This window comes from Chaetomium tenue (genome assembly GCF_020726465.1).
Source record: "Chaetomium tenue strain MPI-SDFR-AT-0079 chromosome Unknown F5144scaffold_5, whole genome shotgun sequence".
NCBI lineage: Eukaryota > Fungi > Ascomycota > Sordariomycetes > Sordariales > Chaetomiaceae > Chaetomium > Chaetomium tenue.
Genome location: NW_027117333.1, coordinates 1581841 through 1602882, shown reverse-complemented (window position 1 = coordinate 1602882; position 21042 = coordinate 1581841). Strand labels below are relative to the sequence as shown.

At 55.7% G+C, this 21042-nt stretch overlaps 7 protein-coding genes across 7 annotated transcripts; 4 read left to right on the top strand and 3 right to left on the bottom strand.

Annotated features, from left to right (window-relative positions):
• Positions 1-599: 599 nt before the first annotated feature.
• Positions 600-2677, top strand: F5144DRAFT_286429 (uncharacterized protein). Its single transcript, XM_066783761.1, has 2 exons — positions 600-2025; positions 2085-2677. The coding sequence occupies exons 1-2, from the start codon at positions 861-863 to the stop codon at positions 2633-2635; spliced, it is 1716 nt and encodes a 571-aa protein (XP_066641237.1). The 5' UTR covers positions 600-860; the 3' UTR covers positions 2636-2677.
• A 1295-nt stretch (positions 2678-3972) lies between these two features.
• F5144DRAFT_577071 (uncharacterized protein) lies at positions 3973-4400 on the bottom strand. Its single transcript, XM_066789179.1, has one exon. It carries the CDS (start codon positions 4243-4245, stop codon positions 3991-3993), a length of 255 nt encoding a protein of 84 aa, XP_066641236.1. The 5' UTR covers positions 4246-4400; the 3' UTR covers positions 3973-3990.
• A 1552-nt stretch (positions 4401-5952) lies between these two features.
• Positions 5953-7533, bottom strand: F5144DRAFT_286337 (putative Sin3 binding protein-domain-containing protein). Its single transcript, XM_066783758.1, has 2 exons — positions 7428-7533; positions 5953-7207 (listed from the first exon to the last, which is right to left on the bottom strand). Exon 2 carries the CDS (start codon positions 7180-7182, stop codon positions 6073-6075), a length of 1110 nt encoding a protein of 369 aa, XP_066641235.1. The 5' UTR covers positions 7183-7207; positions 7428-7533; the 3' UTR covers positions 5953-6072.
• A 2846-nt stretch (positions 7534-10379) lies between these two features.
• F5144DRAFT_494527 (DNA topoisomerase) lies at positions 10380-12755 on the bottom strand (the record flags this gene model as incomplete). Its single annotated transcript, XM_066786040.1, has 6 exons — positions 10380-10415; positions 10537-11876; positions 11929-12098; positions 12156-12334; positions 12397-12594; positions 12672-12755. The coding sequence occupies 6 exons, from the start codon at positions 12753-12755 to the stop codon at positions 10380-10382; spliced, it is 2007 nt and encodes a 668-aa protein (XP_066641234.1).
• A 540-nt stretch (positions 12756-13295) lies between these two features.
• Positions 13296-15121, top strand: F5144DRAFT_286106 (uncharacterized protein). The gene is made up of 4 exons (XM_066783757.1): positions 13296-14015; positions 14080-14144; positions 14194-14417; positions 14489-15121. Exons 1-4 carry the CDS (start codon positions 13656-13658, stop codon positions 14926-14928), a joined length of 1089 nt encoding a protein of 362 aa, XP_066641233.1. The 5' UTR covers positions 13296-13655; the 3' UTR covers positions 14929-15121.
• Positions 15122-16515: 1394 nt separating this feature from the next.
• F5144DRAFT_549242 (uncharacterized protein) lies at positions 16516-17202 on the top strand (the record flags this gene model as incomplete). The annotated part of the gene is made up of 1 exon (XM_066787569.1): positions 16516-17202. The coding sequence occupies one exon, from the start codon at positions 16516-16518 to the stop codon at positions 17200-17202; it is 687 nt and encodes a 228-aa protein (XP_066641232.1).
• A 980-nt stretch (positions 17203-18182) lies between these two features.
• F5144DRAFT_549241 (ATP-dependent DNA helicase II subunit 2) lies at positions 18183-20686 on the top strand (the record flags this gene model as incomplete). Its single annotated transcript, XM_066787568.1, has 7 exons — positions 18183-18676; positions 18726-18786; positions 18837-19355; positions 19409-19806; positions 19860-20071; positions 20131-20600; positions 20675-20686. The coding sequence occupies 7 exons, from the start codon at positions 18183-18185 to the stop codon at positions 20684-20686; spliced, it is 2166 nt and encodes a 721-aa protein (XP_066641231.1).
• Between the last annotated feature and the right edge of the window lie 356 nt (positions 20687-21042).

The following is a 21042-nucleotide window of genomic DNA, read 5'->3' as shown; positions in this document are numbered from 1 at the left end:
AGCCTAACGCAAGAAGGGTGCAGCAACGGGGTGCGTCCACCGCCGGTGTGGTGTTGTCTGCCTCTCGTGCATTACATTACGGCATTGCCCCAGACGTTGCCGAATCCAGGGGATGCTGGGGTTCATCCAAACGTGCGAACTTTTTAAAGGTGGAGGGGGAGGCTGGACCACAATGTGCAAAAAAACAAGGTCTTACAGCCTCTGTGGCACCTGCACCCTAAATACCTGCCATAAACCTCTCCTTGCCCATTGCAAGTTCCTGCAATTGCCCTGTCTTGGCAGCCGCCGTTTTTTTAAAGTCCGTCACATTTCTGCGGGTGCTGCCGGGGTTCGTTAGGGCAGTGACTTGGCTGGGCCACCATCGTCATATCGCGGCTTCCTTTCCTGTCACCCTGTGGCCGACTTTGACCCAGGCTGCAGTTCCACTCCGCTCTTTCCTCGCATCTGCGGCTGGAAGAGGGAAAGAACTTCACTGTCGACCCCGGATCGCACCTAGGACCCCAAACTTGAGTCACAGGCGCAAGGTCTCTTTCCTCTTCACGTTTCTTCCATCCCCGGGCATACCTTCCCTCCCACCTCCATACCCTGTCCTCCGACCCCGAAGAAACAACCTAACCTTGCCGCACCCCACGATCGTTGTACGTCGGGTACGTGTGAGATACACACTGTTTCCAACGATACCCTTATCGTGTCTTTAACGGGTCACGGTCACACCACCATCCAAAAGTGGTTCCGTGGGGACCTGCAAGGCCTCTGGCCCTTGCCTGCCCTTCTCGGCCCAAAGCAGGCCGTTCTTGCTCCCTCGCACACCACTTGCATACTTGCACCCACAGCTCGGGCTTACAAACAACCACCTTACCATGGACGGCTCCTCGCCTTCGGTCTTCACGGACGACCAAGAGTCCCCCAGGGGCCCGCTATTGGAACGCCGCCAGCAGCTGACTGAAGCTCTGGCCGACTCCCCTTACGACCTGATCCTCTACCTACAGCGAGCAGTTGTCTACTCTCATCTCGCTTATCCGGACCTCGCGGTGGGCGATGCATATCGTGCCCTGCTCCTGGCTGACGAGGTCCGGGATGAGAGCTTTGAGTATCATGAGCTGGCCAAGGAGGCACTCCAGGGCTACCAGCTCATCCCCTGCCCCGAAGTCTTGAACCACGGGAGCCTGGTTGACGACCTTGACCGCTTGGTTGACGGTGACGGCGTCGAGGATGCAGGCGAGTTCAACTTACTGGCAAATCTTGCCTCAGTCCGCTGCTTCCAGATCATCTCGCTCAGCCTTCTACTCTGCGGCTGCCTGAAGAGCGCGCTCGAGTTCTGCGAAAGGGGGCTCAAGATGGTGCCCCACAACAGGGAGCTTGATGAAATCAAAGGGTACATCGAGCAGGTTGCTAGACGCAGGTTGCGGAAGGATCACGACGAGCCCATCGGAATCAGCAACCTGCCCGACCGCGGTGTCGTGCGCCGGGAGGTGTATCCTTGGAACACCCACGAGCCCGACCGCTTCGCCAAAGAATCTCTTTCGTTTCTTAACAATAACCTCTCCAAAATGGCTCCGAAGTGCGAAGTCAGGGTCTCGACTCTCCCAATGCTGGTCGACGACGAGAGCAACAGCAAGGGGTTCGAGGTTATTCCTTATTGCAACCAGCTAGGCCTGTTCGCAAAAGAAGATATCGGCCCCAAGGAGCCCGTTCTGGAAGAGTACTCCTTGCTTACCGCCAACAATCGACACAAGGAGTCCGCGTGCGACGCCTGCGGCACGGAGCTCCCGCCCCTTCAAAGTAACTCCAAGGCAGTGAGCTGTCCTGAGTGCTACGACACTATCTTCTGCGATGATTTCTGCTTCACCATGGCCCAGGAGCAATATCACCCTGCCGTTTGCGACAAGGACATTGACTCCATCGCCAAGGATCCCAAAGCCAGAGACATCGACGAGTCTCTCTACCTACTCTTATTGGCACGTCTCCTTGCCATGTCGACGCACCAGGAGGCCCACCCCCTGGAGATCAAGGAGATCAAGTATAGTATGTTGACCACCCTCCTAACTTGTTCCATGTAACGCCAGAGCTAATTCTGTTACAAGTCTGGGGGGATTTCGTGGCTGTGGCGCTGAACGACGTCGACGGCTCCATAACCGACCAGCCACCACCCGAGTGGACGCTACCCTTTTCTTTCAAATACAATGTCGAGATCCCATTGCACATGCTCGAGAAAATGGACATCGACATTTACGCGACCCTCGACAAGCACGACCTCTGGGTCTTCAATACGGCCTACGCCAAGTTTCGCGGCACCGCCTCGGCGAGAAAGAACCTGCGCGACGGCCGCCCCGATGTCGCCGCAGTCCATCCCTTTTGGTGCCTCGCAAACCACGATTGCAACCCCAACGTCACTTGGGAATGGGGCGGACGCATGGTCCTGTGGGCGCGCGAGAACCGGGTCGTGGGGAACCAGCCAGGCGGTATCAAAGCGGGCGAGGAGATCCTTAACCATTACTGCGACGTGAATTTACCAGTTCAGCAGCGGAGGGAGTGGGCCCAAGGGAGTTTGGGTGGCATGTGCGTGTGCCAGAGGTGCCGGGACGAGCTGGGTAAGCCGAAGACGAATGGTGCTACAGAAAACGGCCATGCATAGGCCTGTCAAGAGGCTGGATTATATACGAAGTGGATAAACGCGGATGCTGCAGTTGGGTCGATGCTGTCTCGTTGAATAAACGGCTTACCCAGGGTGGAAATAGTTGACATGTAAGGCAAAGTGGGAGAGGGAATCGCTGATTAGCGTGCAAGAACATAGGTGCCTAACAATAATCAAAGGCAAGGGATTTCTGTTAGCGATGGAACGCGACCGAGCTATTAATGGGCGGTTAAAGCGGTATCCTGTTGGTCTAGCTGCGTAGTCGGAGGAATGAAAGTACTGTGGCCATCTATAGTCAGTCCAGCTGAGGAAGATCATAGGGACATAACTAGTCAGGTTTCCTTTGGTCAATAATTATGAGCTCAGTTGATGGCGTTGGGCCGTTAAGTGTTTCTTTTGGTACAGAGATTCCGACACGAGCTTAAATTGCCACATGCTACCTCTCTACAGATATGGCCCTATTGGGTAAGATGCTTATGATATGATATGTACGGCAAGATAGGGCGAGGAAAGGGAGAGGTGTTGGTGGAAGGAAAATGGCGAGGGCGAAGGGGATTCTGGGCGGATGTGACTGAAATCAGACCTAAAAGGCCTCAATCTCGTATGTCGTAATGGAATGGTGCAGTTTGTGTCAATGTTCCCCTTGTACATGGACCTGTAGGTATATAGGAAAGTTATAATGTAGCATACTGGGAGTATCTCGTTCCATATGGGAAGAACAGCGCCGCCAGTTCCAAGTAATCGTCATGAAACGTCAGGGCGCCCTGAGCGGCGATCTAGTCCACGACAGCAACAGAGACTACCAAGTTGTGTAGACACCGGGTCCAGGCCAGGAAAAGTACGGTAAAAGGCTTACTGGACTAAACTCAGACGGCTACAGCTAATAAGTGCCGCGTTCAACGCTGAACAGGACTGGAAGCCGCTATGGCAATCAGGCGTTCACGACGGTCTACCTATATAGGCAGACCTAGGGATTCGCAGTACACGAAAGCATTCTATATCATAGGAAACAGCTGTGCAAATAATATTCAGCGCCGGGGTGAATGTAGTTAGCTAGGCTACCTCTTAACTTCTTTGGTAGGGCGGATCGGCGCCTTCATTAAAGGAGCAGCAAATCCCAATAAATATCTAAAACACCAACGGCAAAACGGCAACCTTAAAGACGTTGAAACAGTTGCAAACCCGACCTTGGAGAGCGGCCTTTACCAACTCGTTCTCTCGCTAGTTACCCGGCGCACTGATTCGCCCACTTTACAGCAACACATGCCGCTCCCGCGCAGTGAATGTACAGCCCGTGTTACACACATCTATAAACCCGAAGCTTCCAGTAGTGACAAAAGCATATAACTATCTAGCTAGCGAGATACACTACCCATCTGTGAAACACCACAGCGAAACCCAACTAGACCCGGGCAACTCACTAGGCCCAAGCTATATATACACTTCACCTCCACCCCCAAACCTCCACCCAACTCATCACTCCGGACCCAATTCCCCCACGATACACCCACTCCCAAACCCACACCCCAGTAGCTTCCGATACCGCAGCCCAAGATGGACCATCGTAACCAGCAGGGACTTGCGCTGACCTCCTCAGTCAAATTTGGCATACCGGATGTCAGGATGCTAGCCACGGACCCCAACCTCACCTCGGCCCGTGCCGGCCCGAGTGGGGACTACCGCAGTACCGGCGGCAAAGCTCGCGCCGAAATTTTATATCACGCATGCATCGCTAAGGTTGCCTTTATGGGGGTGCTGGTCGCACTGTGTGGTGGTGGGTGGGATGAGGGCTGTCGTGGGGGTGGACGGTTATCTCTGCTGGGGTGGATGGGACTGAGTTGGCTGTACATTAGAGCTCGGTGGTAGTAATGGTCTTGAATACAAGGCTTGATAAACGCTTGTGGTCATTATTTGAATGGGGGGGGTCAGTATAGTTCGGAGTCATTGTAGTTTTGTTCCACGTTCGAAGTGATCGCTCAGTCAGCATCTAGGTATTCAGGGGTTCAAAAGCCCAGCCCGCTGTTCTCCTCGATTTGAGAACACAAACTAGGAGCGTGGTGCCCTATGATGCTTTCATCGGCCGTAAAGTGTCGAGTTGCCTTCCTCAAGTCTTCTCGAGGCCGTATAATTTCTAAGGCGTGTAAACTCTATCGAGAGGCACACTGCCGCCTTGTACTTTGTTTAACTCGGCTCTCGGAGTGCGCTGAACGACAACCAAGCCGTAGAATGAAGGGGCATCGGTACATCCAAGGGTACGGCATTCACGAACAGGAGCTGTCATGCGCGGTTTACTGTTTTTGTTTATTATTGTGTAGGCTATCCTCCCACACCGACCCCCCATCCTATCCTTTGCCGGGCAAGGGCCTGGAGTAAGAAGTAGACGGATGCCGGCCCATGGGTCATGATGCTGACCCATGCTTCCTCCCGTGATCCAGGCTCAGACCTAGCTGAGGCAGAAATGGGATAAATCCCATAGGCAAACGTCAATCTGACGCCATCTGCCTACCAACCCCCCCTCAGACCACCCCATAGCTGACAACAGCACACGGCTCAGATTAACGGAACCCAGCCGTCATGATGCCTGGCTTGAGCGACACGAGCTAGAATGACAAAAAAATGGGGTATATGTTAAGTCGAACATGAGAGCACCAAAGTAACTCAAGTGAATACAAAAAGATAAATGGATGGCTCCCCCATTGCTGGAAAAGCCACCAGAACCGAGCTCGCAAGGAGAAAGCAATCCAAGTCTCGAATCCTGTTTTGGTTGTTTTTATTTCATTCCTCCCATTTGGCTGACCGAGTCAACCTTCATTCCCTCATGTATTACAAAAGTGGTATATAGAAGATGATGTTTTTTTTGCCGGCCATGAGTCGTTCAGCGCAATGGCGAATATAATGGGACGTCGGCTGAAAAGAGAGATGCCACGCTTGACAAAACGTGTAATGTGAGCGGTTCGGCTCACAGACCGATGCTTGTTGATCGAGGGCAGTGCTGAAAAGCCACGCTTTGGGGTTGAAAAGATTTGAGGAGTTGAAATGGTCGATTCGCCAATGTTAAACGCAGGCATGTAACCGAGAATGACGCCGTGACGCCTCGTGATCGGATAAGCAGACGCATTGCGGCTCGAGCCGAGGGGTATGTATGCGCCGATGAGAGGGCGCCGCCTCAACTGATGTTCCAATCCTATCCCACCCATGCCTGCACCCAAGCCAAACCAGGCCGGGCCGAAACCGTAAAACCAAGGGGATTTCCCGAGCCAGCCGGCTCCTTAAGAAAACCCAAATCCCTAGCCCAAATAGACCCACACCCGGCGACATTTGTTAGTTGCCGATGATGATAATAATTAAGAGAGAAGATGATGCCCCTTTTGTTGAAAACGCCGCCGCCATGTCATGCATAGAGTGTTGTTGTGTGTTTGTTGGTTGGTTGTGTGGTATTACATAGACCCTAGACGAAGAAGAGCCTCGACCGCCTCACGCTCCTGTGCGTCGGCGGCCACGACTCCCAGCGTCGATGACGGAAAGTTGAAGTTGCGGGGCGACGGGCTCAGCTGCGGTGGACGCGCCATGCCCGTGGAGACGGAGCGGATACCGCCGCCAAAAGTATGTACATTGTTGAAGGGAAATTGTTGTTGGTTGGACTGGGCCTGGTACGATGATGCGCGGAGCGCCGCGGCGCCGACGGCTGCCCAGTCCTCGTCGTCGGTCGCGTCTTCCGGGTCGTCGTTGTGCCTTCGCATCTCGTCGTCGTCAGGAGCCTCGGAGCATGACGCGGACCCGGAGCCGTCGAGCGACATCTTGTCTGCTTCGTGGTCCATCATGTCCATGTCCGTGTCTAGGAACCGGTCGTCGTGCGAGAAGGCCGCCGAGTAGCCGCCCTGGCTCGTACCGAGGTTTGCGCCAAGGCGTAGCCGGTCGGTACTCCACCCGGGGGTCTTGATGATGGGTATGCTGTTTGGGTGGGCGCCGGGCGACGCGTGGCGCGAAAGCGAGCTCCGGGCGGGCTGGCCTCGCCGCTTCGCGTCCCACCGGCCCCAACCCACCTTCATAAACTCAACATCGCCGCCCAGTCCGCCTCCCTCATTGCCAGTTCCCTTGCCCTCTAGAGCCCCCACGACCAGCCGGCGCGCCTTCGCCGGAGCGATCCCGGCAAAGCCTGGCACTGAAGTGGTGAGGTAGCCCATCAGGTGCCGGATCGGCAGCGGGCCGTGGCTCAGCAGAATCTCGGGCAGGTGGAACTTGGCTAACATGGCCGGGGTGATCGCGCCGGACGAGTCGTAGGGTGGCGACCCAAGTCCGGCAGCATGTCCCCCTCCGGCCTCCAACAGGTCTAAATCCGAATCGATTGAGTCGAGCCGCGCGCGCTGTAGTTGGGCCTTAAGCCCGTGCGGAGGCAGCGAGGGCGATATGGAATTCGGGGGTGTCGGGAGGTCGGTCGGATTGGTCGGGTTGTTTGTCACAGGGACACTCCGGGCCGCTACAGCAGTTAAGTTGTCTCGGCCGGAGGTCATCGCGATATCGCGGACAGCAGATGCCATAGTTGCCATGTTGACAGTTCTAAGAGTCGACTTGCTTCGAGACGTGTCTGCAATGCGGCGCAGCCGTGTGTCAGCACTTCTTCTTGAGACACACACGGTACGGCGCATCGAAGGGCGCGGGTTGGTACTGGTCGCGCGAGCCATGACTGTTCGTTGGCGATGTCGTTGTCGCCGTCGACGACCAGTGGTGGTCGCGAGGTAGGGACAAGATGGGACGGAGGGCTGTTCCAAGAACTGGACTGAGTCACACTCACAAATGTCTGAAGCAATGCGCAGCTTTGTATTCAACAGCTTTTGACCGAAGACGAGGCTTGTCGGGCAAAAGGGCGGTGGGCAAAATGGCAGAGCTGCTGCGGATGATCTTCTGTGACAAGAGATGACTCTCTCGATGGAAAGTCAAGTGTGAAAATAGTCGTGTTGTTGTTGCTTTGAAGAAGCAAGAGAAAAGAGCAAGGGCCAGGAATGGCAGGCCAGGGCAGTAATAAACCAAATCATGTGTGCCTGGGCGGCGCCGTGGGAAGGTTTGTGCTCAGGTCAGGGAATGTACATCCAATGACTACAAGGCAGGTACATCCGTACCTCGCAGCCTGTGTTGCTGATGGTTGCAGCCAATTCACAGTTGGCACTGGGCAGCCCAGACCACAAGCCCACTCATGCCTGCAGTTGCTTGGCCCAAAGGGGACAAGCCCACACTCTCCGCCTTTGTGACATGGGTGTGCGCACAGTGGAGCGAGAACGAAAACGGCCTGAGTTGGGTGAGTGGTGTGCGACAACGAGCCAACGGCAGCACAGTGTCACCGACACAGCGTATTAACTGGCTCCCAAAGGGGTGCGATGACTCGGAGACTAAGTCGGCTTCGCCGTCGAGATTCAGTTTCAGCTTCTTTCTTTCGCCCTGGCCCTTTGCGACCACTGGCTGCGGCGCTGCTTGCGAATCCGCCTAGCCTTTTGCAAATCAAAAAATTTCGCCCACAAACGTTAGGGTTTCAACGAAAAGCAAAGCATAAATATCGGTGAAGTTAGCTCGATTGTGCGAACCCCAGAATGACGCTTATCTGTGGAGTTTTCATTGACTTGATACGGGTACAGTGCGAGCCCCAGTTCTGGCCGCATCCCAGACGTCAAGGTCCCTAGATGTACCTTTCCGGCACGATGACGGAAGGGCGATCCTGCCACGGAAGGCGTGCGTTTCAAAGAGCCAGAGCCCGCCAGGTGCTTTGTGGGTATTTCTCGTCCCGTCCACTGATAATTCAGATTTCCGCCTTGTGTCTTTTCGTCCGTTCTTCGCTCACCAGCCAACCACCAACTGGAAGCCAGCCCCTTGTCATGTGCTTCGATAAGCCACCCAGGAGGGTTTGCAGCAGGAATTCCAGATCTCGATGGCATTGTTTTTCCAGAGAGAATTAAAGACCGTGCATCCTCTGTTCCACTTGAAGCCCCCCGTGGTGATGATTATCTAAATTGACTTCCCACACAATTGACAATGATCTCGTATCGATCTTGGGCTTGGTAGGTAATGGGAATCGCCGAATATTCCCGCACAGCGTCGCGTCCTGCTGACTCTTCAAGACGAATCAGGATATTGTCACAGTGCCTGGCGATTGAGTTATTGTGGGGGCTTGGTTTCGCCGGATTAGCTCATCGGTGCTCGAAAAGCACAAGATGAGGGAAATAAAAAAGAGAGAAGAGAAAAAGAGAAGGAAGCCAGTGGAAAGTCAAAGACGAGAAATGCAATCGATCAGAGTTTGTTGTCTCACATCCCCTGGCATTCGACACTTCATCAAGATGTACCAACGGGTACCGTAAACTATCGACAGGCACCGTGGGATTATCTGGCCACCAACAAAGGCGCTCACTCGATTGGACGGGCTGCATCGCCTTGGCTCCCACGCACACCCAGCTGACCCTCCGGCCTGTCCGATAATGGAACGGGTTTTCTCCCGCTGACAAGGCAGACAGGGGACATTCAACATCCGCATCATCCTTTCTTCGTGAGATTCAACAACTTTAGGGCTCAACCCCAAGGAACGGATTTGGTGAGGCCGGCTCGGGGCGGGCAATGCCTGAGTCGTGACCGCCGTTACTGTTGCCACCCCCAGACTCCATATCGCTGCCAGGGGCGCACAAGCTATCTGTGGAAGGGCTGTCCCATCATCCAGTCCGCTTTCCCCACGTTGTGAAGCTCTGCAACCCGGCCCACGCAGTACCGTACAATCCCGAACAACCTGGAACCCCAGATCGATCACCCCACTACTTAGCGGCTTCAGACGGGGGACGGGGGACGGGGAGGTAACAGATCCAGGGCCAGACTCGAATTCCAGCCCTGGCACCAGCGATCCGTCAACGTGTAAAGTGGATCAAAATGGAGAGGGCCGACCGCTGGTTTGAGGAATATGATGCATCTTCTGCCCCCCTGGATATCCACAATGGGACGGACGACATCCCTCCCATCGGAAACAACAAGTCGGGCCAGTCCCGGGCACGGAAGGCCCACGAAGTGCACCAAGTGCACCCAGCGCGGGGATGGTTGGCTCCGTGGGCCCCGCCCCAAAGAACAAGAACGGACCCGTTGTCGCCCGAGGGAGAGAGGGGTGTGGCACCGGGTCTGCGCTGACAGTCCCGAGGTCCTGTCCACTTGTACTCTTTGCATCACGGTCCCAATTGAGTGGTTAGAAATGCGCCAGCCTCGGTGATGACTGGCTGCTCTGTTTATTCTGCCGAACCGGAATTGGGTTTCACCAAACTATGCGGACTACCTAACTACTGCATCCGGTTCTCGGAAGAGAGCAAGCAAGATAGAGATATCTGTAGGTAGCCTACCTACCCCCCCGTCCCCCCCCCTCCCCCTCGCCCCGCCATGCGTTCGCAGGCCATGCGATCGATGCTTTGGCGGCCCTGGGAACTGCGCGTCCCCGTCCATCTATCTGCACCACCGCCAACCCACATGACATCCCGCCCTCCCACCACGCGAGATCGTCCGGCGTTAGTTAGTGTCCTCCAAGTTAAATTCCATTGCGTTCATTTCGGTAAGAATAGGCTAGGCGAGGTACCTTATCCGTGCTCGCCCCCCCCCCTCGGCCCCTCGGTTGGGGGTCATCCAGGAGAATGCCACATTCCCCGCATTCACAAAGCCGCACAACCGCACCTTTGCCCGATGGTGGGGGGGGTGCTGGGAGGGGACAGCGTCAACAACCGGGAATGACTCGTCATCCTCCATTCTGGAAGACATATTGCCTGCAGGCCTATTGGGCTGTGTTAGCCGAGAGAGAGAGGGAGGGAGGGAAGGAAGAAGAGAAAACATAGAATCCAGTAGAAGCGACCAAGCACAGAAAGCCAAAAAAGAAAAATAGGGCAACCACTCACTGCCTTCAGTATGTTGAGCTCGGCGCGCGACTGGTCATAGACCTGCCGATACTCGCCCAGGCTCTCGTGCAGGACGGCCTGCTTGGTGGTGCGCCCGTCGCAGATGGCCTTCATCTTGAGCTCCATCTCCTTGCGCAGGAACGGCTTGCCCAGGCTGGTCTCGAAGCGCATGCGGTCAAACCCCTCGATCAGCGCCACCCCCAGACTGGTCGGGATGAATTCCCGCACGCCTCCCCGGCCTGCACCCGCCGCCCCCCCACGTCCGCCACCCCGTGCGCCGCCCCCGCGACCGCCGCGGCCCCTGCCACGTCCGCGCCCGCCTCCCCTCGCCGCCGCGGGAGCGGCCTCTGGTTCGTCGCTGTCGCCGTTGCCACCACCGCCACCGCCGCGTTCCACGGTCCTGGCGTACTGGCGCTCCTGGATCTTCTCGATGTGCTCGGCCATAGTCGCATCGGTACCAATACCGTTGGCGTCCATGAGCGCGATGAGGTCGGCCTCGGTGAGATACCCGGGGGGACTGGTCTTGCCCTCGGTGAGCATGGCCTCGGTGGGCTCGAAGCGCTCGCCGACGGTGAAGCGCGGCAGCTGGGCGGTGCCGGTCCAGTTCTCGTAGGGGTAGACGTCGAGGTAGTTGCGCGCCAGCACGATCACGCCGTGCGCGTTGAAGGCCTCGTCCCCGTAGGCGACTTCCACGTCGGTCGCCATGCCGGTCGCGTCTTCGGAGCAGCAGGCGAGGAAGCGTCGGGTTACGAGCTCGTAGACGCGCCGTTCGCTGTCGTCGAGGGCGGCCGTGGCGGCGTAGGTGATCGGGTGGATGGGCGGGTGGGCTTTGTCGTCGTGCCGACCCTGCCGTGGTTGCTGGAAGCCGCCGTCGACGAGGTTCTGCGCGAAGACGCCCCAGCGGTTGTCTTGGGTTTGTTTGCGCACCAGGGCCCGGAGGTCCATCCCCTTGTCGAAGCGGTCGGTTTCCGTGCGCGGGTAGCTGATGAAGCCCTTGTTGTAGAGCTTTTCGGCCACTGTCATGGCTTGCTGACCCGTCATGCGCAGGAACCGGGTGGCCATCTTTTGCATCTCGACCGTTGTGAGTGGGAGCGGCTTCCATTTTTTGGTGGGTTTCTCCTGGACTTTGGTGACCTTGGCTGTCCTGGCCGCGAGGCATCGCTCGTAGAAGATGACGACCGACATGCGGTCAAACAGTCGGTGTCTGGACCAGTTAAAGTTGACCTTGATGTCGTCCCTCTCGTGCATCATTTTGATTCCCCAGAAGGTCTCGGGAACGAAGTTCTTGACCCGGAAATACCGATCCACGACGAAGCCGAGAGTGGGAAACTGACAGGACCCTAGAACAGTCAGGGTAGTGAACAGTTGATCTTCGTGCATGATTTGCCTTACCGTAGCTAAGTGTGAGCTTGGACAGAGGCCCTCCCAGGGGACGGAGGTTTAGTGTCAAGAACCGAGTGAAGGCATACCCTATCCTCAGGTCAAGCTCGATACGCGCCGACACGGCGTCCACTTGTTTGTCATCAAGTGCAGTGAGCCGTCGAGCAGCGGATAAAATGTGACTGCAAAACATGCTTAGCATGGCGGTGGTACGAGTCACGATGCGGGTGTCGACTTACGCTCTTTCGATATTGCTAAACCTTGCCCGCTTGATCTGGATATTGCTGTTCCCTTTCCTCGCGGCAGACCTGATCTCGCTTCCGATGTGTTCACCCTCTCGATCACAATCGGTCCAGATGACAAGCCCATCGGCGCGTCTCGCCTGATCTTCGATGTTCTTTGCGATAGACTTGTTGTCCTGCCTCGGGAGTCAGTATCTAAAGCAACATAATTTTCTTCGGGAATCGGGTGTATATTTACAGTTGGGATGACCGTCAGCACGGGTGCGTCGAAGAGTCGGTCGGGCGGCGGGTACTCCCATTGCTTGTAGTCGGGCGGAAATTCGACGGTTGTGAGATGGCCCTTCACGGCGGTCATGGTTACTGAGCAGTGTCCCCATGGTGGCCCAAAGTCATAGTCAAAGGTGAAGTTTTTGATGTAAGTATTGCGGGTGTTGTTCTGAGGCGGCGTCAGTAGGGCATTCCATCTCCTGCGGAAGAAACAAGGATCACTTCACTCCGAGGGAGGGCACTCACCGTTTGGTATTGACCACCGGAAAGATGGCCAGCGACTGCTTTCGAAATAGAAGGCTTCTCGGCGACACAAAGAATGCGCGTCATGGTCGGCGATGGTTTAGCGGTAGCTTTGGAGTGGTAACGAAAGTGTCGGATTAGCAGCCAAAGCTGGGGAAGTTGTGGTCGGGTGACCGTCTTATTTATGGTCTTTGTTATTTTCATTTTCCGACAAGCTTGCGAGTCGCGGTGAAAGCCCACCTTAACTTGGGTGAGCCAGAAGAGCATCTGGTGCTCTCCTTGCTGAGACTTAAATCATGGACTCGGTGGGTCGAACACCACTCGAGACCGTGAGGAAAGAACACGAAGAGTTCCAATGGCCTGCTGACCTGGAATCTACAATACGGGACTTATTCTCCTAAAGTAATCATGCTTCAACCGAGAAACTAGGAAGGCCGTATTTGCTCTTTGGGCTTTATTCTTGGCCAACATCGGCCACAAACGCGTGTTCTGGTCTTGCAGTCAGGTCGCGGTGAAGCCTTGAGGTTTGAATCCCAATACAGAAATACGAATACACGAAGGGATTTGCACGGAGTAATTACAGAAGATACAGAGACCCACAAGCTTGCAGGTATCAAAATTACATCAATTACACTTTTCCATTGATGGATTCTTGTGAGTTGCCCAACGAGCAGCATAGACTGGGGAGACCAAAGGAATGATTGCAATACTTCATTCAGAGACAACAAGATAAGTAAACTTTAAAAGCTTCGCCAAGCCCATCGGTAGACGATTGCGAACGCAACGGCCTGACAACCGAGTTTACACCCCGAAACTGGCTGCCGATGCCAAGGTTTACCCAACCGCCATCCGATCGTGGTAGCGATGCAATGACGTTCACACTTGTTGAACCCCCAAGGCCTTCGACATAAAGCATCACCAGAACCCACAACCGTCGCTCAACCTAGCTGCTTGTATCTCAGAATCATTATTAGCCTTACATTCGAGATGGCGCTCCCCACCATCCGCACTCTAGAAGATTGCGCCGACTTCTCCAAGGCGGTGGAGCCCTTCATTCCGCAGCTCTACGACCTCCCTGCGAGGCTGCTCGACGCCTTCTCGGGGCGAGAGAGCCTGTTACAGTTGTACACGGAGACGAACCCCCTAGTGTCCGGCTTTGCCATCTCTGTGTTCTTAGGTGCCGTATTCCTTGTCGCGGCCGAGATCAACCGCAACTACTCGCAAGTGGACCGGTTCTGGAGTCTCCTGCCGACGCTGTACATCGCGCACTTTGATGTGTGGGCACGTCTGGCCGGGCTACCTTCGCAGCGTATTGATGCGGTCTTGTTTTGCAGCGCCATATGGAGTGTGAGTTTGGCTGCGTAGATGACGGAGTGGGTTGGTTTGCTGACCCTGCGATTTTGGACCGTAGATTCGTCTCACCTTCAACTACTGGAGAAAGGGGGGTTACGGTATCGGCCATGAAGACTACCGATGGTGAGCAAGCAAGCATATTCAGACGAAAGCACGCACTGACACCATTCAGGGAGGTTATCCGGCAGCATGTCCCCAAAGCCGCGTTCCACGTCCTCAACTGGACCTTCATCTCGTTCATCCAGAGCATCCTGCTCTTCATGATCGCCGCGCCCGTGTACACCATCCTACTGGCATCAACCATCGAACCCGACGTCACCAGCGCCGATATCGCCGCAGTGGCAATCCAGCTGGGGCTAGTACTCACCGAGTACATCGCTGACGAACAACAATGGGGTAAGCCCAGTCCCCCCCCGTGGGGAAAAGACGGACCAGCCAACGCTAACCATTAACCCCTACCTACCTAGTCTACCAATCCGCCAAGAAGCAGTACAAAGCCGCCGGCAAAGTCACACGCGGCTTCACGCAGGCCGACCTCGACCGGGGCTTCATCACGACCGGGCTCTGGGGGTACAGCCGGCACCCCAACTTCGCGGCCGAGCAGACCATCTGGTTCGTGCTCTACCAGTGGAGCTGCTACGCGAGCAAGACGCTGTACAACTGGGCCGGCGCCGGCCCCGCTTTCCTCGTCCTGCTCTTCCAGGGCTCGACCTGGTTCACCGAGCTCATCACCGCCGGCAAGTACGCCGGGTACCGCGACTACCAGCAGGCCGTGGGCATGTTTGCTCCCTCGGCCGTTTCGGCCTACCGCTCGTCGCCCGCGGCCGTCAAGGTGCCCAAGGTCATTCGGACGAGCGAGCTGGAGAAGAAGCTGCGGGAGAAGGAGAAGAACCAGAAGCAGAAGTGAGGGGAGGGGAGGCGAGGCGGGGTGAGGAGGGACAGAGAATGGTGCAGAGCTAAAATAGTTTCCTCAACTAAGCGTTTGTTGTCGTCGGTGGTGGGGTTGGGTTGGTGGATTCGGGTTGGGGCGGGCGTCGCAGAATGTGGCCAACAGTGTTACGTACCCATGTTTGTCGTCGTTTCTTGTGTTGCGGGATGAGTTGTGGGGATGCTCGAAGGCGGCGCAGATTGTCAGCCAAGAAACGGGTGGCAGTCAGATCCTCGGGCAGATCCTCTCAGTGTGCATGGGAATCTCGGAATCTTATTATCGGGTCCACCTATCTAGGTAGGGGTTTGAATGACGTGAAATTTCGAGGGAAAGGGGAAGGATGGTGACGAATTACTTATAAGCTATGCTGTCATCTCATGTGACTTTTGCAGCGTCTGCATCATCCATCCGATTGTGCAGCAAAGTTTATGGCAGTGATGGCAACAGCATGCAAGCATTTCTCGTCATAAATCCAATGTGCTCAACCGGTGGGTGGGGGCCCACAACTGAGAGCTCAGTTTTGAGGCGGTTTGGCGGCAAATGAGAACGTCCCACAAACCCGGTCTGGACGTTCAGCTCCAGCCTCAACAAGGGGCCCCACGCGCTAACGACTTCGAGAATGCTCACCTGACCAACCCCCAAATTGCAAATAACGGACGTCTGTTTCAAAGCGTGGGGTTTGTGAATTGATGTGAAGAAGGCCGGCTGTGGATGAAACGGGGGTCTCGGACTCCAGGGCGCCTCTCAACTGCCCTCACGGCCCCTTTTCAGGCTCTTACAGCTGGCCAAAGGCTGTGGCCGACCGTCAAAAGGCACCGGACGGAACCCCAAACATCCAGGCACGACCCATCGCCCGGCCATTTCGGTGGACCGTAAACCCCATACCCATACCCACCTGCGGTAATGAAGTTGATCGCTGCGGGAGATGCGTCTTCTCCCCCCCTGGCGGGCCGGCTTCGGGAGAGCTCCCCGTGGCCTGGGCTGGGCCATGTGGTCTGTGTGAGAAATGAGGATAGAGGAGAGGGTCGGCATCAGAACTCAAACGTCTAGGTATATAGTTCGTAGCCACCCCCGGAGCGCTGACCTTGTTCCATCCCTTCTTCGGAAGTATCTCCACCTGTGTGCGTGCGTCCGCTGAATCATCCTGCTTCTTGGCAACTGTCGGGCCTGCTGGACAACGTTAACACAGTTGATGTCAACCTTCTCCACCACTAACGCACGGGGACATCTTGCTCAGAAAACCCGCCTGCACGTGAATTAGGCAACGGATAAGGCAACGAAGAGAAGAGTTTTAAGAAGAGCAGCAACTCCGTCCGACCCTCCAACCTTTCCAACCTTTCCAACCTTTGCACTCACATCCTACCTCACCGTGCTTTCGTCCTCATCGGCTCGCTTTCTTCGGAACACTCAGATTCGCCCTCTCTACCATCTCCAATTAGCACCTTCCCAAATCACCTGGGATAAAACCGCCCTAGGAAAGAGCATCACTGAGAGCTCAGTTCCAAAGCTTGAATCATTCCCACCCTCTTGATCCACACCGAACAGAACCTGAAAAGACCTCCCACAATGCGTTTCACCTGGCAATCCATTTCTTCCTTTTTCTCCGCGCCCGTCAGCCGCCCGTCATCCCCTAACGGCACGCCTTCGGTCCCCGGCGAGGGCTTCGTCGCGCTCGATGGGCAAAAGCACAAGCCCGCGCCACTGAAACCGACATTCGGCGCTGCAGTCGACTCGGCCCTCCCATCACCGGTCGAGTCATCCGCCCCCTCTGCAGCCAGCGACCGCGACTTCTCGGCACCCGAGTCGCCCTACAGCCACCACCAGGCGTCCCTGTCGAGAACCTCGACCGCGACAACTGCGTCTGTCTCGGACCACCAGCAGCAGCAGCTGTTACCGCCGCCCCACAATGACCAGTGGCCCCACACCGCCCCGTCTCCGGCTCCTTCCTCTTCATCTTCGCAGCAGAAGGAGCGCCCGCCGCCGGCGCAGCACTCGGAAGGGCACCCGCCCGATATCATGAGCCGCGAGTTCCCTAAGCCGGCCCGCGAGCCCACGGTGGAGGACATGTTTACCCGGCCGCCGGGGAAGCGCTCGCTCCAATACTGGGTTAAGAACTGCAAGATGCGGCAGGTGTCTGGCGACCGGCCGCTGAACGAGGCGGAGGCGGCGGAGCGAGCCCGCCATTTCGAGGAGACCAAGAGGGAGCTGCTGGCGGACAGGGAGAAGCTTGCTTCAGCTATGAAGAAGCGGTAATGCGGGAGGGCGAATTGGTTGGTGGCCTCGGTTTCCCTTGCTCGGTGGCCTTTTCGGCGGGGACCAGGCGAGATTGCGATTTAGCGAGCATCATTATGGAGTTGGTGGCTTCTTTGGTTTTCTTCCTCTTTTTCTTTTTCTCGATATATTTCTTTGGATCAAACTCTCTTCGGGTAATTCGGGGGAAAAGACAAAACTGCGGGCCGGCCATCTGCATAAGACTTTGTAATTAATTCTTTCGTCGAGTATGTGTAGGATAGAGCATAACTACCGACGAATCTTTATCACAGCGGCTTCGTTTTCTTTTCTTGTGCAAGTGTCTAGGACGAACGTGACGAGAGCGTGACGCCGTACACAACCGCGAGCGTCCCCAGGCTCAGCAACGATAAGATGCCGTGCATAATTGCGAAGCAACTGTTGAGCACGACCATCCCATCGGAATGCGGCGGGCTGTGTTGAGAGAGGTGGTTGATGAGAGACTCGTCGTCTTGGAGCGGGGACCGCTTGGGGTCCAAGCTGCTAAGCGACGGCGGGTGCAGCAACCCTTGTTGGGTTAGGTTGTTCCCTTGTTGGGTCTGTTAGTTGCTCTGGGATACTTATGCAAATTCCTCTTCTCATAATAAAACAAAAAAAAAGAGTAAAAAATAGATAGTAGAACGATACAATAGAGCACAGTCAGAATCAGATTCAATCTCGTATCCTCTTGGCCTTGATTTGTTGTATTCACATAAGAAAGACCAAGGTTTGACAACCGTGGATGTACTTACAGGGGCTATATTCGATGACGCGCTATCATGTGCCCACGCGAGGCAGCAGTCGCCCATCGCGAGGCCAGTCGTTTGTTCCACGGATGCTGCCTGGACCTTAAGGATGAACCCAGAATAAGTGCACTTTGGGGTTTCTGGCCCGCGCGCCTTTTCTGATCCCTTTTATTTCTGTTTTCCCTACTTACCATAACTTGGAAACCAACTTCAGCAAAAATGGCGGACAAGGAAGCAACAGTGTACATTGTCGACCTCGGCGAGTCGATGGCCGACTGCCATAACGGCCGCGACGAATCGGATCTTGATTTCGGTATGCGTTATGTCTGGGACAAGATCTCCACCACCGTCGCCGCCAGCCGCAAGACCTGGACGCTAGGAGTCGTGGGCCTCAACACTGAGGAAACCAACAATGCGCAGGATAGCGAAGGCCTCGAGGGCTACGAACACATCTCAGTTCTTCAGGACATCGGTCCTATGACCATGACTCAGCTGAGGGAGCTGCGCTCCTCAATACAAACTTCGCACACCTACGGCGGGGATGCGATATCGGGCATTGTGGTCGCCCTTTCCATGATCGAGCTGTTCACCAAGAAGCTAAAGTACAACCGGCGGATTATCCTAGTCACGAACGGAGAGTCGCCAATCGATGATGAGTCGTCCGAGGATGTAGCCAAACGGCTCAACGACTCCAACATCGAGTTGATTGTGATGTGAGTTTTCGTCCTACGAGCCAGGCGGAGTAGCAGCTGACGTTGTTAGTGGCGTTGATTTCGACGATGCGGACTACGGCTTCAAGGAAGAGGACAAGTCCAGGGGCAAGGTATGTCGACTTGCGGGTCATATCCTAGACCACTTACTCACTCTGCGTAGGCCAAGAATGAGGAGACCCTCCGCAAGCTGGTGGAGCAGTGCAACAATGGCTTGTTTGGAACCATGCAGCAGGCTGTTGAGGAGCTGGCCGTTCCCCGGATCAAGCCCGTGAGGCCCTTCAAGGCGTACGACGGCGCGCTTACACTCGGAGACCCCGAAAAATACAAGAGCGCCTTGAGCATTCACGTCGAGCGTTATTTCAAGACGAAGCGTGCGCCAGCGCCACCGGCAAGCACCGTGGTTGTCAACTCCGAGCCGGGCGGAGCATCCCAATCCGAGACCCTCAACGAAGATACTGAGATGGGCGATGCCGAGTTTTCCGGCGTCAAGCATATGCGCACCTACAGAGTCAACGATCCGGATGCCCCCGGTGGAAAGCGAGACGTGGAGTTCGAGGATCTTGCAAAAGGGTACCAGTACGGCCGGACCGTTGTGCCCTTTAGCGAATCCGATTTCTCCATCACCAAGCTAGAGACCAAGAAGTCATTTACCATTCTTGGGTTCATCCCCTTCAGCAGTGTAAGTCCATAAGGTTTGGGTCTTGGGGGATGCTTGCTAAGGCGACTACGCAGTACAATCCCTTCCTCAATCTTGGCGAAACGGGTATTATCGTCGCCCAAAAGCACAACGAGGAGGCAGAACTTGGGCTCTCTGCCTTCATTCACGCCCTTCACGAGCTCGAGTCATATGCCGTGGCGAGATACGTGCAAAAAGACGGCACACAGCCACAACTCGTCCTGCTCAAGCCGAACCCCGCTATCGAAGACGACTTCGAGTGCCTATACGACGTACCGCTGCCGTTCGCTGAGGACCTCCGCAGCTACCAGTTCCCTCCACTGGACAAGGTACTCACCGTCACCGGCAACATCATCAAGGAACACCGACTTCTACCATCAGAGGATTTGAAGCAGGCCATGAGTGATTTCGTCGATGCCATGGACCTTTCCGGTTTTAATGTGGACGAGGACGGGTATGTCGTAGTTTGGGTCTCCGTGCGCAGCCAACCCAGCTAACTCAGTCCAGGAAACCGACGGAGTACGCGCCAATTGACGAGACGTACAACCCGACCATCCACCGCATGAACCAGGCCATCCGTGCGCGCGCCGTTGACCCGGATGCGCCCATCAGGCCACCAGCTGAGATTCTGCTTCGTTTCTCCAACCCTCCCGAGAAACTCATTGAAAAGGCAAAGCCGGAGATCGAAGCACTGATTGACGCGGCCGAGATCAAGAAGGGTATGGGTGTCATTGCCTTGATTACAGCTCTTCGCATATCAGCTAACTCTCAAAACCAGTCCCAGCCAAGGCCCAAGGCCGAGGCAGCCGCAAGGAGCCCGTCAAGCCCCTCTCGGGCCTCGACATCGACTCGCTCCTCGGCGAAAGCAAGCGCACCACCATCTCGCTGGACAACGCGGTGCCCGAGTTCAAGCAGATCCTCGCGACGGCGGCGGACGACGCCACCATCGAGAGCGCGGCGAAGCAGATGGGCCAGATCGTCCGCAAGCTCATTCAGGACAGCTTCGCCGACCTGTTCTACGCCCGCGCCGCCGAGAACCTCCGCGTCATGCGCGAGGAGCTCATCAGCTTGGAGGTGCCGGGCCTGTACAACAAGTTCTTGACGGGGCTGAAGAAGAGCATCCTGAGTGGGGAGCTGGATGGTGATCGCAGGGAGATGTGGCTTAAGCATATTGTTGGGGGTCACCTGGGTCTCATTACCCAGGATGAGTCGGAGGTGTCGGAGGTCACGGATGAGGAGGCCAAGGCGGTAAGTCTACTTGTTTTTGTCTAAGTGGCTCTTGTGGTCGGTCTACTTGAAATGTCTTGCTAACTGTTGGCCAGTTTGCGACCTGATCTATTTGGGGATGGGCGCATAAATTTGTCCGCCTGTACGAGTAAAGTGATGGCGTTTTACTGTCGGAAAAAAAGTATCTGGCATCATGGTGTTGGGTAGGGAGGCCGGTGAGTGGGTTTTGAGGCCTACTATCGTCATATCCACATTGGGAAGAGCCTTATGTCCTTTGACCCTGGTGTTTGCACAGCCAGGCTTACTCTCATCTGCTAACTAACGTCACACCTGGTTATCTTTGTGCCCAGTTATGTGCCTGGTCGCGGCCCAATATCACATACCGCTATTTTAGAGGCACAGCCTGATCAAATGGCTGCTGGAAGGCGGGAGGGCTGAGATGCTGGGATCCACAATTGTGTTC